This window comes from Hyaena hyaena, unplaced genomic scaffold, assembly GCF_003009895.1.
Source record: "Hyaena hyaena isolate Hyena2069 unplaced genomic scaffold, ASM300989v1 scaffold_18, whole genome shotgun sequence".
NCBI classification, from domain to species: domain Eukaryota; kingdom Metazoa; phylum Chordata; class Mammalia; order Carnivora; family Hyaenidae; genus Hyaena; species Hyaena hyaena.
In genome coordinates, this window is record NW_024080649.1 from 6,865,105 (window position 1) to 6,883,327 (window position 18,223).

The 18,223-nt window shown below is 52.4% G+C and overlaps 1 protein-coding gene across 1 annotated transcript in view; it reads left to right on the forward strand.

Moving 5' to 3' along the window:
* The window catches only part of VAC14 (VAC14 component of PIKFYVE complex), a 100,100-nt gene that overhangs the window by 22,334 nt on the left and 59,543 nt on the right, over window positions 1–18,223 (forward strand). The window contains exons 10-12 of the mRNA XM_039223175.1: window positions 1,915–1,978; window positions 9,131–9,275; window positions 9,548–9,613. Coding sequence (XP_039079106.1) covers window positions 1,915–1,978; window positions 9,131–9,275; window positions 9,548–9,613 — 275 coding nt within the window. The remainder of the gene's footprint in view (window positions 1–1,914; window positions 1,979–9,130; window positions 9,276–9,547; window positions 9,614–18,223) is intronic.

Genomic DNA, 18,223 nt, shown 5'->3' on the forward strand with positions numbered 1-18,223 from the left:
AAAAAAAAAAAAATAAAATTTTTAGAATGAGAATATGTTTTACTTGTATAATTTAAAACTTTTAAGAGGCCAAGGCTGGCACCATTTGAACAACATTATATAAATAATGATAGTTTTCATTGGTAATCCACAGAAAAAAATATGTATACAAGGGCCCATAGTGATGTGGATGAATAGATGGATGGGAAGGGACCGCTTCTCCTTATATTATTATAGATCCACCAATGGATGCAAAAATCAGTAGGGAAGCGTTTGAGGAAAAAAACTGGGTATCTGTCTAGTCTCCAATATCTCCCCCAAGAAATTCATTAATTACAAAAAGGAAAGTAGTAACTGAGGGTAGAGAAACCCAGCAGACACTACCACAGTCCGATGATAAGGTCATCATCACTTCCAAGACAGATAGACATCACTTACCCCTAGTATCATGCACTGAGAAGGTGCGTCACTTTGCTGGTGGTCTTCCAAAAGTGTGTAACCCCCACCCAATTGTGAGAAAACGCAAGACTAACCCAGGCGGCAACACACTCTGCAAAGTAACTGACTGGGCTTCAGTGATCCCAAATTCATGAAAGATATGGAAAGACTGCAGAACCGTCACAGATTAGCAGGGACTAAGGACACGGGGCAACACATGCAACACGTGGTCCCAGATTCTATCCTGGAACGAAAGGCATAAGTGGAAAAACCAGCAAAATTCACATTAGGTCTATAGTTTTGTTAATAATCTTGTGTGAGTGCTACTTTTCTGGTTTGATAATGTATGATGTTAGGAGCAGCTGGGTGAAGGGTAAACAGAATACTGTACTATGTTTACAACACTTCATAAATTTAAAATTATTTCAGAATAAATATTCTGTTCAGCTTTCTGTCTTTAAAGATCTACCTGTTCTGGACATTTCACAAATGCAAGCTTTTACGGCTAAAAGGTTCTTTCCGTTGGCCTATTTCCAGCGTTCATCCATGTTGTGGCACACATCAGTACTTTTTGTCTCTTTGTTGCTCAGTAATGGCCCACTGTATGGCTATAACACATTTATCCATTCATCGGTTGATAGACATTTGGATTGCTATGAACATGATGTATGGTTTTGGGGTGGACATAAACATCCGTTTCTCTGGGGTATATATCTAGGAGTGGAATTACCAGGTCATAGGGTAATAACTGTGTTGAGCCCTTAAAGAAATGCCAGGCTGTTTTCCAAAGCCCCTGTACCATTTTACATTCCCACCAGCAGGGTCCAAGGGTTTTCCCCACATGCTCCCCACCACTCCTGGTGGGTATGAACTGGTACCCCCTCACAGTTTGTTTTTTGTTGTTGTTGTTTTGTTTTTAATTTTTTAATGTTTTATTTATTTCTGAGAGAGAGACAGCGTGAGCAGGGGAGGGTCAGAGAGAGAGGGAGACACAGAATCTGAAACAGTCTCCAGGCTCGGAGCTGGCTGTCAGCACAGAGCCCAATGCAGGGCTCGAACCCACGAATCATGAGATTATGACCTGAGCTGAAGTCAGACGCTTAACCGACTGAGCCACCCAGGCACCCCGTCTCCCCACACAGTTTGGATTGACATTTCCCTGATGGCTGATGATGTTGACTATCCCAGGAGTCATTTTTAAGATCCGTTGCCTTCGGGCCAGCAGTCCCTTCTGAGATTTCCCAGATGTGTTCAGGGCTGGTGCCCTTCTCCTTTTGAGATCACTGTGCCTAAACACAAGCATGGGTGCTATCCCAGAAGCTTTGGGGAGTGGGTGGCGTTGGGTCCTCAGGGCTCATGAGCTATATAATCCTTTTCAAGAGCTGGAGTCCAGGTGGGGGGGACAGAGAGTCTGTGTCCCTGTGTCAGGCATCGTGCTCATTCAGAAAACCCCAGCAGCCCTGTAGCATGACACCTTGTTCGTCTCACTGTCCCCAGGAGGCCCTGATGGTTCTTGTGACTCCAGCTTCAGTAGCGGCATCAGCGTCTTCACACCAGCCAGGTAAGTGGTTTGTTCCAGCCAGAGGTGTTTCTAGAAAGTAAGCAGCCTAGATCTTTACTGGGTGCAGCAAATTGCAATTAAGACCCAAGGCAAACTCTGCTTAGGGGGCACAGGGGGTGCCTGATGGGGATCTGAAGAGCACTGAGCAAACCCAACCCACCTAGTTCTGACGGACAGGTAACCTTGTCCCCAAGGACAAAGATAAGCTGTTGGATGTCAGTAAATACGGGGTGTAAAAGTAGAATCAATGCATGGTGGCTATAGGGGGACACGTGCATACACCTTTGTTCAGAGCTTTTGCCCGTCGGGATAACGTGGGGCTGACAAGACTGACAAGGAGAAGGCTGTTCGAGAATCGCAGGAGCTGTCCTCTCCCAGGCTCCAGGTCAGCTGTCATAGCGCAGCCTTCCACGTGGGGGCAGTGCAGGCCAAGCAGCAAGCTCATTCCCTTCCGCACAGTTCCCCACATACTGTAGTCAGGTGATAACATCCAGTGGAGAGGGAATGATCACGTTCTGTCCCTGTCCCCTGCGGCCCCTGGTCTTGCCCCGTGTCAGTTTGTCTTTGGGTGGAATTAGCATCTGGGGGACTGCAGTGGATGGCATTCTCCTATGAGGGGTTTCTTTCATCTCAACACTGACCCTGGGGCTTGGGGAGCCTGTCACTCATGATGAGAAAATAGGTACTCAACACCCAGGAGATTTCTTTTCTCCCCAGATCTTTAGAATCTTTCCTCCTTTTGTATCATTTTTTTCATTTATTCTTATTTCTAAAGCCTCTGTGGGGATTTTCAAAGTGTGTGAATACTGATTATAAATGTTGGACTGCTCCTGGGGCCTCTTCTAATCATTTGAGTGAGAGGCAGTAAGCATCCATTCACTCATCCTGTTAGTTGTCATATACTCCAGGGTACCTGCCCGGGTTCAGCCCTATAGGTTCCAAGGTAAAGATGTGACCCCTGAGTGTGGTCCCCAACCCTGAGTTCTCTAGCGGAAAAACAGAAGAAGGGCAATGACTTGCGACGGGACTCCGAGGGTGCTGGGGGTGTGCCGTGGTGCCCAAGCTGAAGCTCACTGGAATAGTGGCTCACAAGGGTGGTCACCCCGTGGGTGCCTCCTAGGCCTGGCTGTGCCAGATGTGTTGTGTCATGTCATTGGATTTTGCTGTTTAAATCCCATGGGGTCATTAGTAGTAGTAATTCCATTTCAAGGCTGAGGAGGGACAGGAGACTTGGGGGCTGCTGTGTAGAAAAGGAACTTAGGAGGGGTCAGGCGTGTGCAGGACCACCTCGGGGGCCAGCGGCTGCTGCCCTATGAGAAGGGATGGAGGCTCAGCCTGAAGAGGTGGCAGAACATGGAGAAAGCTGGAGAGATTTTTTTTTTACCTGTTTTGAAGGATAAATTGACCAGATTTGCTGATGGGTTTGAGGGAATGAGAGGAGAGACATGAGGGAAAGAGTGACTTCTAGATTTGGGGCTTGAGCCAACTCAGGATATCCTGGCATTTCCCACACTGGGGTGGAAGGAGGCACAGGTGTGCGAGTGGGCCAGTCGTGGGCTGTGTGCCCCGTGGCTGTGAGCACCCCCAGGGTGGTTAAGGAGGCAGGTTTGGATCCTGGATCCTGGAGCTGGGGGAGAGGTCCGGAGGCAGGCAGGTGCTGGAGACGCGCCCTGCAGAGGGCCCGGCTTTTGTCCTGGAGGCCACTGGAGCCTGCCTGTAAGCGGCCGTGTCTGGCACAGACCTGTGACTCGGAAGGCCCTCTGGCAGCCCCAGGGAGCGTGGGTGCGGGAGGGACAAAAGTGGCAGCAGAGAAGCCGGTTATGGACTTGTCACTGTTGTCTAGGCCACAGGGTATTGTCCTGCTCCACGGGAGTGGCAGTAGGAGGTGGTGAAAAGTCTAAGAGGAGGCAGAGATCGGATATCACTGACTGACCGTGCGGACGGGCAGGACTCTCACTGCCTCACTTGGGAGGCAGGGGTGCCGTTTGCTGGGGCGGGTCTAGAGTCTGAGGCTGGGAACTGCCTAATTGGAACCAGGTTTTGTTGTCTACCTGTCATTCAGGAGCCCATGCCAGATCCTACCCTTTTAAAATTAAATAACCAAGAGCAAATTGTCTCATGCTTTCTTTTCTCCCACAAGTGGTTATGTCCTCGTGGCAGCTGCCACTCTGAGTCTGTAGCTGAGCCAGAGAGGGGGGCGGCCGTCAGAGGCGTGAAAGCTGAGCTCGGGTGCCTGGGCCCTGGGCCCCACACTCGTTGGAGGTGGCAGCTGAGGACAGTAAGGTGGGGGCGGGCTTCCTCCAGCAGGTGCTGCCAGAGGGGGACTGAGCTCAAGCAAGAAGGCCTCCTCCAGGATCACCAAGAAACTGCACCCACCCTGTGACTGTCCAGACACGCTGCCTGCCCTCATCTCGCGTGAATCCTCTGCGTAGTGGAGTGCAACCCCCCCAGACATACATCCCGACTCTGTGGCCCTGGGCAAGCAGCTTAACCCCTCCTTGCCTTGGTTTCCTCATGTGTAAACTGGGTGCACTGATAGTGCCTACCTCCTAGAGGTGTGAAGCTTATATGAGTTGAATATGTAAAGAGAATAGAATGGTGCCTAGCTCAGAGAAAGCACTTCACACGTTTTAGCTATAATTATTATTATAGGAACCTGATTATTATCCCAATGTTACAAATGAGGAAACAGGCCCAGAGAGGTTAACTTGTTGCCCAAAGTCACTCAGCCAGGTTAGAATTAGTGGCCAGGTTAGAATTCAGGCTAGACCTGTCTAAGCCCCAAGCCCACTGGTGTGACCTTTATTGGTTGCACTGGGAGAGTCCCATAAGCCCAGCTGACAGAGGAGCCCTAGACAGGTGTTACCGTGTACACAGGCTTCCGCCCTCAGGCCTGGGGCCTTGCCAAAGACTGGGGTGTCATCAGTGACATTGGGTATAGGTCACTGGCTACATAAAGGCAAACAGAAGGATCTGGAATTTGGTGCTTCCCAACTTTTAGCATCTGTAGATTAAAAAAAAGTTGTAAACATACTTTATAAAAATCAACATTGAATTCAGAAACAGTTTTTTTATTTATCTTCATTCTGATTTGATTAGAGATGTAACATATGAGAACCATGAAAAGTTAGACATTACAGGGATGCCTAGGTCGCTCGGTCAGTTAAGCGTCCGACTCTTGATTTCCCCTCAGGCTCAGGCTTCATAGGTTCGAGCCCTGTGTCGGGCTCTGTGCTGACAACGTGGAGCCTGCTTGGGATTCTCTCTCCCTCTCTCTGCTCTCCCCCCCCCCCAAATAAAAATAAACATTAAAAAAAAAGTTAGACATTACAGAAATGAAGTGCTGCCTCCCAGAGAGAACCGCTGGGATTTATCATTATTTATGGTAGTCTCAGAAGTATTATTTAATAAATTGCTATTTTTTTGTTAAATTTTTTAAATATTTATTTTTGAGAGAGAGAGCACAAGCAGGGGAGGGGCAGAGAGAGAGGGAGACACAGAATCTGAAACAGGCTCCAGGCTCCGAGCTGTTAACACAGATCCCAATGCAGGGCTCAAACCCACGAACCGTGAGATCATGACCTGAGCCAAAGTTGGACGCTTAACCAACTGAGCTACCCGAGTGCCCCATTAAATCGCTATTTTAATAGCTACAGTAGTACTGTGCATTTGGAAAATATCATACATATATGTGTAAGACATTAGTTATGAGCTGCTTTATGAGAATGCTCAGTTCTCATAAAAATGGGGTTTTGCAGACACCTTGAAATAACTCAGAAGCCCCCAGGAGTGACTAGTCTAGACGTTTTGGACCCGATGCAGAAATGTATTTTAAACTGTGAGTGAGCTTGCTTCTGCCCTCGGGTGAGGTAACCCAGGGCAGAGGATTCTCCATCCGGACTCCAGGCAAGCAGCTCAGGAACTGAGCACCCCATGCCACCTGCCCTCTCTAGGAAGGGCCCGGTTACCACAGAGCTCTGGCTCCCCACAGAGCACATGCGGAGCCCTGCACACAGCAGCCGCCCCCACCCAGCAGAGCCACTGAGAGCTCCTCCCCCACAGCTAGTGGGCACTAAGAGCAGCCTTCCTGGTGCCCTGGGGTGCTCCTGCTTCCCCTGAGCCTTTCCTCCAGCCAGCCAAGGGAAGTGAGACCCAGGAAGAGTGTGTCCAGCTCAGGGAATAAGTTTTTAGTGCGTGACCACATGGCCTTGGACGGGTTCCGTACTGTCTCATCTGTGCATTGCAGGATTGAGTTACCTGAACCATGAGGTCGCTTTTAGCTGTGGTGTTCTTGGTTGGTTGAAGTTGACACCTGCCTCACCAGCAATCTGAAGGTGCCCGTGTGTGGGGAGGTTGGCCGTCGCCAACTTCTGCTGTGGGGAAAGTCGGAGAATGTTCGTGCACAGAATGCTGCCAGTTCTTGCGCACTGCTCCGTGAAACCTTTCATTTTTTGGCCTTGACACAGTGCCACCGGGGGGAGATGCCACCATGGGCTGGCCCTTGATTTGTCCCTCAGTAGAGACACTGAGCTGGCTGGAAGCATCTTGGGACTACAATGAATCAAGGAGCCCAGCTGACCCAGGGCCGTCTAGCATCTTGGGGCCCTATTTGGGCCACTTGGGTTTGGAGTGCCCCCCCCCCCCCGCCACTCTGTTGCCGCTGCCAGGGGACAATTGGAAATGGACTCTCCGGAGCCTGGCCCATTAGGAGGCAGTGCTGTGTGGTGGATGAGGCCACTCTGCGCTCAGACTGCTCACATTCAAATTGCTCACTCCACCCCTTCTTGATCGGGTAAGCTCTGGACCTGATTTGCAGGGTGGGGTCGGGGGAGCTGGACTTGGCACTGCCTTCCTCCCACCGGCAGCTTAGGCCACAGCCCTTGCTGGCTAGTCCAGTCCTGACTGCCCCCAGGGGAGTGAAAACAAGGCCTTGCTGTGTGTGTGTCGGGGGTGGGGGGGGGGGGGGCAGGGGGCATTTCGGTTAAGAAAGTGGTGGTGGCCTGCCAGGCACAGAGTCCTGGCACCCTGGCCCCATGTGGGAGCTGCAATGTCCCGCAACTCCTGCCGGGGAAAGGGACTCACTGTGGACCGGGGGTTCACCAGGTCAGGACAGAAGAGGCAGAGACAGGGCGGCGTCCATTCATTGCTCACAGCTTCCTGAGCTCCTACTCTGTGAAGGCCTTGGAGTGCAGGTGGGCTTCTGGAGCTTCTCTAGCTTCTCAAGGCGACGAGCTGAGACAGCGTGCTGGCAGGAGCCAGGTGGGAGGCCACCAGGATTGGGGACAGAAGGCAGTAAGTCCTGGTCAGCAGCGGGAGGAGAGGGAGTGCCTAGGAAGTTGTCAGAGGAGAAACGAAAATGCTCGGGAAGCCCTGGGATAGATTGCTAGCCTGACACCGTAGCGCCGCGTTGTCCATGGCAGTAGCCAGAGTCCTGGGGCTGCTGGGCATGTGCGGTGTGACTAGTCTGGACAGAGGTGTGCCATCAGGGTTAAATGCATGCTGGATTTCAAAGACTTAGGACACCGAAAAGAATATGAAGTGATATGTGTGTTGGTTTTTATATTGATTTCATGTTGAAGGATACTGTTCAGGTATGTTAGATTCATTAAAATATGTCATTAAAATTTTACTTGGTTCTTTTTACTTTTGAGTAGAAAACTCAAAAATGTAAATTCCATATGTGACTCACATTTATTTCTATCAGACAATAAGAGAGAAACTGATGAAGAGGTTGATTGGGAGCTTGTGTTTGCCACCCTGAACTTGTCTGTCTGTGCTTTAGTTTCCCTGTCTGTCTTAGGCTAGCAAAGAACCTAGGTGTTTAGGTGTTCTCAGAAGACCCCAGAACTTCCAGCCACATGACTTCCTGTGGAAATCTCAGCGGCAGCCCCGCCCAGAGGCTCAGGGCTGCTGGGCTCTGTCACTCACACCCCTGGCCCCTCTGGCGACCCGAAGATAGAAGTGCCCACTCTCACCCCTAAACGAGCACCATGGGGAATCATCAAACCTTATTAAACAGCAGTTCCGTTTAGCAGTTACAGAGCTGAGAATGGGTCCCTTTAGGAATTCACATCAAATGAACTTCAGAGAGGCTGCAGGCAAATTAGGAAAGCACCGGCATCGAGTTCCTGCTGCCAATGAATAATTGAACAGCCTAGAAATACCACGCAAGACCGTTTTGTATGGACAGGCAACTGAACTGCCTGGCCTGGGTCCTCGGGAAAGGCAGTCCCTGGTCTGCACCTGTCGTGACACCTTTGGACAGAAACAGCGTGACATGTCGCAGGAAGGGAACCCCTCCCCAGCATCCTAAGGTTCTCTGCCCATGCTGTCCCTATCCCTGAAAATTCCAGCCTCTACATGGGAACCATGCTTTGAGCAGAAGGCTGTGTCTGTGTCCTGGCAGCATACAACCTTCTCAGGGCTGCTCGGTGTGACATTTCTCTGCCTGGAGGCCACCAGGGCCCCAGGCCAGGGAACCTGTGCCGCACTGGAGCAAAGTCCAATTCCAACAAGCTGTTTCTCAGAGGCAGAGGCTGTGTCGCCTCCTCCCTGACTCAGATGAGATTGTTACACCTTCACAGGCAACTCTCAAGGCTTCTCAACCAAGCCAAACCCTGTGCTAAGTGCCCCGGAATATGGCAAGATCTAAAGCCACTGCCCCCTGTCCTTACTGGGTAAATATTCTTCATTTGCCTGACGAAAAATCTTTCGGCTCTTAAACAGTGTTTTCAGGGCTTTCCTCTCGACTCATTGGATCCATGGGTTTTGTTTTATCAACAAAGGGTCTAGACTGAATGCCCTGAGGATGCTGAACGGTTTTTCATCCCTGAGGTCTGCTGGGGCCCAGCTCAGTGACATCAAAGAGGTTTTCTCCTGTACAAGCCAGGCCAGTGCTGGGGAGGTAGGTGGGCACCCAGCAGACTGGCCCTCTTCCCCCAGCTGCAGCCTTGGAGAGGGAGGAGCAAGGCCGCAGGGGTGAAACTAGCCTCCACCAGCCTCGCGGAGGGTGCGTGCCGCCCGCCGGCTCCTGGCTACCGCACCCGAGAGTGCGGCCACGTGCGGTTCTGACTGCGAAGCCAGAAGCGCTGCAACTTGGCAGGAGGCTACAGCGGGCTTCATCTCGGCTCTCCTCCCCGGTCTCACCCACAGCACCGACAGGGCCCCGGTCACCCTCCACCTTGATGGGATCGTGCAGGTCCTGAACTGCCACCTCAGCGACATGGCCATTGGGATGATGACTAGGATTGCGGTCCTAAAATGGCTCTACCACCTCTATATCAAGACTCCCCGGAAGGTGAGTCCCTGGGCCCATCAGCCCGATGGGCCTGTCCAAGCTGGGGGCTGCTTCTGGGTCCATCTCAGTTTTCTGGGGCTCCCCATGCTTGGTAGGGTTCTGCTGACTGCAGTTCTAGAAAACCCTGACAAGCAGAGAAGTGAAAGATGCCTGAGGAGCCCTGAGGGTGCGGGGGAGGTCCATGCAGTGCCCTGCGACCCTGTCCACGTCGAGTCTAGTAGTGGAGCTGGGGTGGGGAAGCTCATGGGTGTCCCGGTTTCTCTGCTCTCCAGATGTTCCGGCACACAGACAGCCTCTTCCCCATCCTGCTTCAGACGTTATCGGATGAATCTGACGAGGTAGGTCACCCGCGCCCTCTTCCTTTTGAGCATGGCTGCCCAAGGCTCCCCTTTTGATTGACGGATTGGATCTGGTAGCTGAGAGGTGCTTGTTTTGTTGTTCTCTTAAATCAGCACCCAAAAAGTTGCTTACAGGGAAAGGCACATTGCTTACAGGGAAAGCTGTGTTTAATGCTCTTGACTTTGGGAACAAGGACATCCTCTGCCGGCCCTTCTGAGGAACAGTGGGTCAGTGTATCAGTGAGGACGCCTGCCTCGGGGGGAAACTGGCTCATCTATAGAAGATGGGGGGTGTGGTGGTGGGCAGCTCGGCTGGGCTGGGCGCCTGAAGGCAAGGTCTGGCCCTGCCTAGCTGCCTGACCATGAGCAAGTCGCATGTCTGGTGCCTTCTCTGCTCAGTGGGGCAGAGAAAGGGCTCAGAAAGGGCTGAGTGCTGGGCCAGGCAATGCTGGCTGCCCTGTGAGCTCTTGTGGTGGTCTGTTCATTTTAGCCAGACTCCATTCTGACCTCTGGCTTGAAATTGGCCCTTTAAGCTTTGCTTTGTCGGGGTCACCAAGAACAGAAGGGAGAGGCTAGCCCAGAGAAAGGGAAGGAGAGCTGCGCCCTGCGTCTCTCAGCCTTCTGGGGGCTGCCCCTGTTCCCACCCCATTCTCAGCAGCTTTCTATCCTCGGCTGTTAGCCTAAGGTGGTGCTTTTTCAAGAACCCCCTGCCTCCCAGCCTCGGGGCAGGATTGCTGGTGGGTGTTGCCATTGGCCAGAGTAGCATCCCTTCCCTTCACCCATACCAGCTGCAGGCTGCCTGTCGGATGCTGACAAGCTGTACCTTGTCTGGTCCTTCTCCTTCCCTCTTCTGGGCTCCAGACAGCTGTGGGCCCCAGGCAGAGCTGTGTGCCCGCATGAGGCAGTGGGCATGTGAACCCACAGATCTGCCCATTGGGAATATGGGAGTGGACAAGAGCTGGGGCCTGGGGAGAGGGGAGAGCGATATCGCTTACGGTTTCCTGTGCATGAGGCGCCTGAGGCTGGTACCAGGCTGTGTGGGGCCCAAGGTAGTTTTCCTGCAGCCTGAATTTGCTTTCTTGAACCTGAGCTGAAAAGAGATCAGATGGCCAGGTATCCGCCTCTGCATCCTATGAGGTACTCCACATTTCCAGAAACATCCAAAACATATGGTCTGGGAATCTGCCCTTGACCCCTCCTGCTTGCCCCGCTCATACGCACACATGCACACACGTGCCCTCTCTTTTCCTTTCCCTCAGCACCCACTGCGGTGTGGGGCCCGGGAGGACGTGGCCTGGTTCTGCCTGAGTTGAGGGTGACTCAGGGCACAGCTCTCGTTTCAATACAAAAAGAAAGAGAACAACTTTGCTGATTGGTTCCTTCCCTAGGACTTCGCTGGAAGCAGCTGAGTCTTCAATCCTTTAAATTGAGTTGTTTAATCCCATCCAGCTCTCTTTGCCTGCGATTGGTTTTTGTGTGCATGTGCGTTTACAGGGAGCAGGAGGAGATGCAGTCCATTAAACAGCTCTGTTCAGGTTGCGGCTGTGGAAACTCGATTTGCTGAAGTGCCAAATGTTGTCAGAGCTTTGGGGCCCATCTTGTGGGCCTCTGCTGGGAGAGGATTGCAGCTGCTCTTGGGGACAGTTGTGGAGCTGGAGGGGGGCTGTCGTAACAGGAGCGGAGAGTCGCTGCCTTCTCCTCTCTAGGGGAGGGAGGTGGGGACCAAGATAATCAGTGGTGAGTCCCGATTCTGCCCCATCCTGGTTCTTGACCAGATCACATTCCTAAGTGTCCCCTGCCCAGTCTCTTTGGCAACCTTGGGGGCATACTGTGTCCTTGGCAATGGAAATACAGCCACAGACAACACAAAGTCTCCCTCTCCTGGACCTTCCTTCCTAGGATATCTAGAAATCGCTCTGTGGTAGGTTTTCCCAGTGTTTCCAAACAGCACTGAACTCGAATCAGAGCTCCCTGGGGTTTAAGACCCAGAAAGTGCATTCAGTCAAATCAGACCACAGCGAGACTGGTGGGGAGAGGCGCCTTCCTATTGACGGCTTCACAGAGCCTCCTTCACTAATTGAATTTAGCCACATTACATCCAGCCGAGGGGCCTCAAGGCACAGGTTAGCCCATTGTCTTGGGTGATCAGTAATAACAGCTTGTGTGAAGTCATTGCTGTGCCCGGAACTGTGCTAGACACTTGACTTTAGTATCTGGCGAACCCTCGACAGTTCTCTGGGAAAGTACTGGTATTATTTCCATTTTGCAGTTCAGAAAACAGACTGAAGGACGTAAAATACCTCACCCACAGCTAAGAAGTGAGGAGGCCAAACTGAAAACCAGATCTCTTTGACTCCGAAGCCCATTTTCTTAATCGCTTAACCATCATACCTATGTTCCACCAAGCGTGGTCCCAGCTACCCACACTAGAACCAGACGGGAGATGGGGAGCTTGTGTTTAGTTGTATCGTCGTCCCCATTTCTAGCCACCTTCTCCTGTTCCACAAGTTCTTCAGAACAGTTCTCAATGTGCTGTGGAGAGGGGTGTAAATCTGCAAAAGCTTCAGCCTCCAGACCCTCTGTCCCATTTTCTTATTGACTTATAGAAGCTCTTTGTATATTGGAGACATTCAGTTTGTCATCCTGTGTTGCAAATATTTTTCTCTCCCAGTATGGTTGTGATAAACTCACATGCTCCTCACCCTTGGTGAGGACCACTGGCCTCAGGGAACAGAGTGTACCTGGGTGTTACTAATGCAAGAGCTGGGCACAGGGAGAGGCAGAGTCTCAGAGACCTAGTTCTGCCCCACCACCATGTTCCGTAGTCCCATTGGGCAGTGGCCTTGCTGGATTGTCTCACCTGCCATTGCTTCTCAGTTCTACTCCAGTGATAGCTTGCTAGTCCCTGCCCTTCTGGCATCCTCAGTTGTTTCTGCTTTTCCGTTATTCAGGATAAGTGGCTATTTCCTCAGTATCACCAGGTCCTTGCACGCTTTGTCTGAAAATCCCTTCGGTCAGAAAGAATTTGCAGGTGTCAAATTAATATTCTTGGCACCAGAGTAGCAACCCCCCCCCCATTAGCTAGAGATCCAATTACATGTTTTTAAGTGAAAATGCGACACTGATTTCAGCAGCGTGGAATGTAGGGTGCATGCCCTTCAGAGCTTCCTGCTGGCCCCTGGGAGGGAAGTGGGCCTGCTTCTCCTGCCCAGAAGATGCCGGGTGTCACCTGCCTCCTAAGCCTGCAGCTACCTGAGCGAACTCCGCCCTTGAGCACCAGAGGACAACAGCTCCTCTCATATCCCTGAAGGTGTGTGTGGCTGGTCCAGGAGGGGCCTCAGGACCATCCTGATTCCCCACCCCTGTCCCACCCTGCACTCAGAATCCTTGGGATATAATGGGTTACTGTCCATCTGTCCAAACCCATAGAATAGACAGCACCAGGAGTGAGCCCTAAAGTAAACCATGGACTTTGGGTGACATTGATGTGTCGGTGCTGGTTCACTGATTGTAACAAATGTACCACTGTGGTGGGAATGTCCATTCGGGACAGGCTGTGTGGGGGCAAGGGCAGGGGTATGTGGGAAATCTTTGTACCTTCTGCTCACTATTACCGTGGACCTAGAACTTTGTAAAAACTGAAGTCTACTTACACAGAACAAAAATGCAGGACTTTAAAAAATAAATCGCAGTCTTAGAAGAGAGGAGGGGTGTCTGGTACCCCTAAAAGAACATAGCACCCTAGGGGCGCCTGGGTGGCTTACTCGGTTGGGCGTCCGACTTTCGCTTAGGTCATGATCTCGCGGTTCGTGGGTTCGAGCCCCGCGTCGGGCTCTGTGCTGACTGCCAACTCAGAGTCTGGAGCCTGTTTCAGTCTGTGACTCCCTCTCTCTCTGACCCTCCCCTGCTCACGCTGTCTCTCTGTCTCTCTCTCCTAGTAATAAATAAAACATTAAAAAAAAATTTTTTTTTTAAATAAAAAAAACAAAAAAACAAAAACATAGCACCCTAGACAACTGGCCCCCAGACCTGAGCTTGGCTTCCGGCTCTCACCCTCTTCACCAGGGACCTTGGAGCCTCTGGCCTGTGAAATGGGGCACATGATGTCCACGCTTGCCTCATAGAGCATTGTTGAAAGAGACAGCGTAAAGCTTCCGACCAGATTCTGGCCCATTGTAACTACGTATCTGTCATTACAAGTGCTTTCGCCAGAAATTATCATTTCACTGCCTTGAACTCTCCCACACAGAAGCAGGGCTCATCCCGTTTCCATTAAGTCATTTTGCAAAGCCTCCGGGCCTTTTTTGTAGGGCATCTTCATTAAGAAGTTTATTTTCAGTATTTTAAATTTTGTTGTGATGTTGAGTGGCATCCCTTTCCGGTAACGTTTTCCCCTCAGGTAGCACTGGAGCCTGCACGGTCTTAGGGGTTAGGCGGTCCAGGAATGCGGCCCTGGCTCACCACTTCATAGTTGGTTGACACTGAGCTGCGAGCAGATGACCTGACCTCCCTGAACCCTAGTTTGCTTATCTAAAAACCGAGAATAATGGTAGAAGTGCCCTCCCAGGTTTGCATTCCCAGGATGAAATGAGGTCATAGGTATAGAATACCCAACACAGGTGGGCACAAGGTAAATTTTTGCTCCTGATGCTGGAAATCATTTCCATAAAAAATGGCAAAGCTACACGTGGAAATCAGGAAGATAGGCTATTTCTCCCTCACATCCTTCCTGCCCCAGCTTTGGCAGCAAAAGCCAGAACAGAAGCTGGTCTCTGTCCTCTGTTCTCCTGTGTGTCTTTAGGACCACACTGACCCCGTGCAGATGGCCAGGTGGGCGGGCTCCACTGGGGGCTTGTTGTCCGTCTCCAGGCCAGAGGAAAACCAAGGGAAGACAATGGGCAGCAGACTGATGCCCCTTTCTATACCTTCTCCCCGTCCCAACCCCTCCTTCAGCACCCCCAGGACCCCTGAGGTGAAGCTGTCTGCCCCAAGTCAGGGGGCGGTGTTCGAGGCACCGCAGGTGGAAGGGAGGAGCCGGCTGCCTGGCTCCCGGAAGAGAGGAGGAACAGCATCAGCGGCAGAGAGCCTGCCTGGGTTCTCTGGCTGCCACAGCCTCCTTTAGACGCAGGCCTCCGAGTTCAGGGAGATCCAGAAGGGCACACCCCGCTGGGGCCTCCAGAGGTGCCTTCCCCAGAGTCTTCTCACCCCTCAGAGCTGACGTGTCCTTAACACTTAAGAGCAGAGATTCTCAACCCAGGAGCAGTGCCCCCTCCTCCTCCCCTAGTCTCAGAGTAACTATGAGAAGTTGCTGAAGGCAGTTTATGGTTCATGTGATGTGGCTGACGTAAAAGATAAAAAGAATGAGAACCACTATTCTCAAAAACTTGCAAGGTAGCACTGTGAGGACATTGTTTATGGCAGTGCAGTTTCTTGCTCAGGAGCCCATTTACCTTGTGAGGCGTACAGCCATGACCTAGGAGGCTAGGGTAGTGGGGATGGGTATAAGGAGTGATTTGGGGACCCCACAAGAGCTGTGATGTACCGCAGTCCAGGACAGCCGGGACCTCTCTGTCCTCAACCCCATAGCACACCTCAGGAGTGTCCAGACCTGTGAGGCAGGGAGCCCCAGGCTGCTCTAGGCTTTTCCACTTTAAAGTTAAAATCCTGGAAAGAGCCTAAGTGTCCATCAGCTGATGAATGGATCAAGATGTGGTTTATATATACAACGGAGTACTACATGGCAATGAGAAAAAATGAAATCTGGCCATTTGTAGCAATGTGGATCGCACTAAAGGGTGTCATGCTGAGCGAAATAAGTCAGGCAGAGAAGGACAGATACCATATGTTTTCACTTATAAGTGGAACAGGAGAAACTTAACGGAGGACCATGGGGGAGGAAAAGGGGAAAAAATAGTGGGGGAGAGGGAGAGAGGCAAACCATGAGAGACTCTTGAATCCTGAGAACAAACAGAGGACTGAGGAGGGTGGGGGAGAGGGGAAGGGGGGTGATGGGCATGGAGGAGGGCACTTGTGGGGATGAGCACTGGGTGTTATATGGAAACCAACTTGACAATAAATCATGAAAGAAAAAAAAAATTTTTTAATTAAAAATCCTTATAATCTCAAAAAAATAAAGGGATTTGGTTAGTGACAACAGGGCCTTCCGCGTCAGGGTCTCACCCAGAGGGACGCCCCCGGCTGAGATCATCCGCATGGTTTCCTCTTACAGTCCCAAATGACCAGGGCTGCGCTCTCCTGTCCCAGCGCAGGGGTGCTGCTAGTGAAATTGGGCATCTCTCAGTGGTTGCCACAGAAATGGGGACTTCTGCTTCATTGGAGCCCCTTCATCTGAGGGCAGCTCAGAGAGGGGATGACCGCCCATCCAATGTCTCCCCCACCCCCCCGCCCCTTCCCCCACTGGCTGCCTTCAGAATCCACAGTGGCTGCTGGGCTCAGACCCCCTGCATCTGTGAGGAGAGCATAGAAGGCAGAGTTTATGGGGGCAGATGCAGTGTTGAGAGCACATCGTTTCCGTTGTCCTGATGAGCCTGCTTGGTGCTCTTGCGGTTGTTTTCATTATCCCGGTTTTGACTTAAGAGGAGCTCCAGGGGCAAGGAGGATAACTTCTCCACAGTCATACAGGAGCCAGACATTGGGTCCGCGCGATTCTGGAACATCCAAAAGTACATAAGGGCTGGCCTCACTGCGTGGCATAGGTCCTGCCAGGATGGAGGCACCGCTTCACTGAGGCCACCCCCACCCCCTACCCCATCAGTTCCGAGTGCACCTTCTCTCTGGGCATCGAACCTTGACCTGCCCCGTTGGGCCACTCGCCCTCCCAGGGCGTATGCAGAAGGAGTGGGGCTGGCAGCTGGTGGAGGGCAGTGTGGGAAGGGGCCCGGAGAGCAACAGGAGGGCGGGCCTCTGCCGCACGCTGCCCCACTCGCTGTGGGACCCAGCAAGGCCACGGCACCCCCTCACCCCCCGTTGTCTGCCATCGAACGCAGTTGGCCTGGTCTGGGTTCGTCCTGTCCAGCTCTGACGCTGTGTGGTCCTGACCCCGCTCCCTGGAATACTAACGCGGCCTGCTCAGAGTGGACCGTCTTCCGTAAGAGGGGTTGGTTCCTCCTCCTGAGATCCCTGCCTCAGTGTTTGTTTCAGTCCGGTTCTCATTCCATCCACTCTCCAAAACAAAAACAACTCCTCCACCCCCACCTCTGTCCCCAAAATTCCTTTATAGTCAGGTCACACCATCAGGTCAGATACCAGCCAGAAAACCGAGGGGCACCATGTCAGGGGCCCAGAACTCTTGCCGAGAGTCCCCCCACACACACCCGGGGAGGTCAGCTGGGGCCCTGGCCAGCCTGCCCTAGCTCCTCCAGGGTACATGCCAAGGGCACAAGGCACTTATCCACATGGCTCCTTGCGGCTGATGCTGCAGCTTCCTTTGGGGGCTCCTGCAAGTGAGAGGAGGGAGGGACGGGCAGAGAAAGCGGCAAGGGAAGAGTGCTTGGCTCCACTCACAGTCTCCAGGGACGGCCAGCCGGTTCCCACCGCCTGGACGAGGCACCAGCAGTCCACACCAGGGGTCCTGGGAGGATTTGGTCTTCCATAGGAGCCCAGGCAGCAAATCCTTGCCGGGGAGGAGAGAGGACCGGCATGATGACTTCCTGTTGCGCCTGGCGAGAAGGCCTCGGGTAAAGGGGGACCCAGACAACCACAGCTGGCTTGGCAGCGTTCTGCTCTGAGGAAGGCAGGTGTGGGTGCTCAGAGCGTCTAGGATTTCTCTCTGGATGCCTTCCCCTGATGTGCGGGTGAGGAGCCAAAGCCGGCACAGTATCGGGTTGACACGACTGGGGCAGGGGCCTTGCTGCTGGGTGCACCTGGGCTCCTTATGAAGGCAGAGGTTGGACTGGGAAGGTTGGCTTCCCCGGTGGAGGCCCCAGCAGTGCAGGAGGGATCCCACAAAGGGAACCAGTTGGGGACCACCTCCCCCTGCAATGGGACTGGGGCTCTTGCAAAGCTGCAGGGCTGAGTGGCCTGCAGGGGTGAGCACACTGCCTGGCCCTGGGCCTGACTGACTACCCCCAGCCCGTCTCCCCTTAAACTCAGGAAGTGATCGGTAATCTTACCTAGAAAGGCTAAGGTCCAGCAACCCAGACGGTAGCCCCACAGTGAGCCCATCTAGACAAGAGCTACTGTCAGAATCCTCTGGAGCTTTTTAAAATCCAGCTGCTTAGACCTCAGCCCAGACCCCCTGAATTGTTCTCTCAGTTTGGGCCTGGTTACCTGGGTTCTGGTATTTTTCCATTCACTTGCTGCCCGCCAGACCCTGTGCTGGATGGACATCTTCGAGTGTGCATGACCTTAGCATATCTCCATAGCAACCCTTCCAGAGTAGGTTCTGTTGTATCTATCCCCCACTTCACCGAAGTGGAAACTGAAACTCAGAGAAGTGAAGTAACTTAGTCAAGACCTCAGCTTAGATGCTTCGTGGAGCCTTGTGTGTCACACACCACCCCTCCTATCTGCACATCAAAGAGGTCCCCATCTGGTCATTACAGCATTCTTTGCACGCCCACTCTCCCATAGCCCTCAGCCCACTTTGGG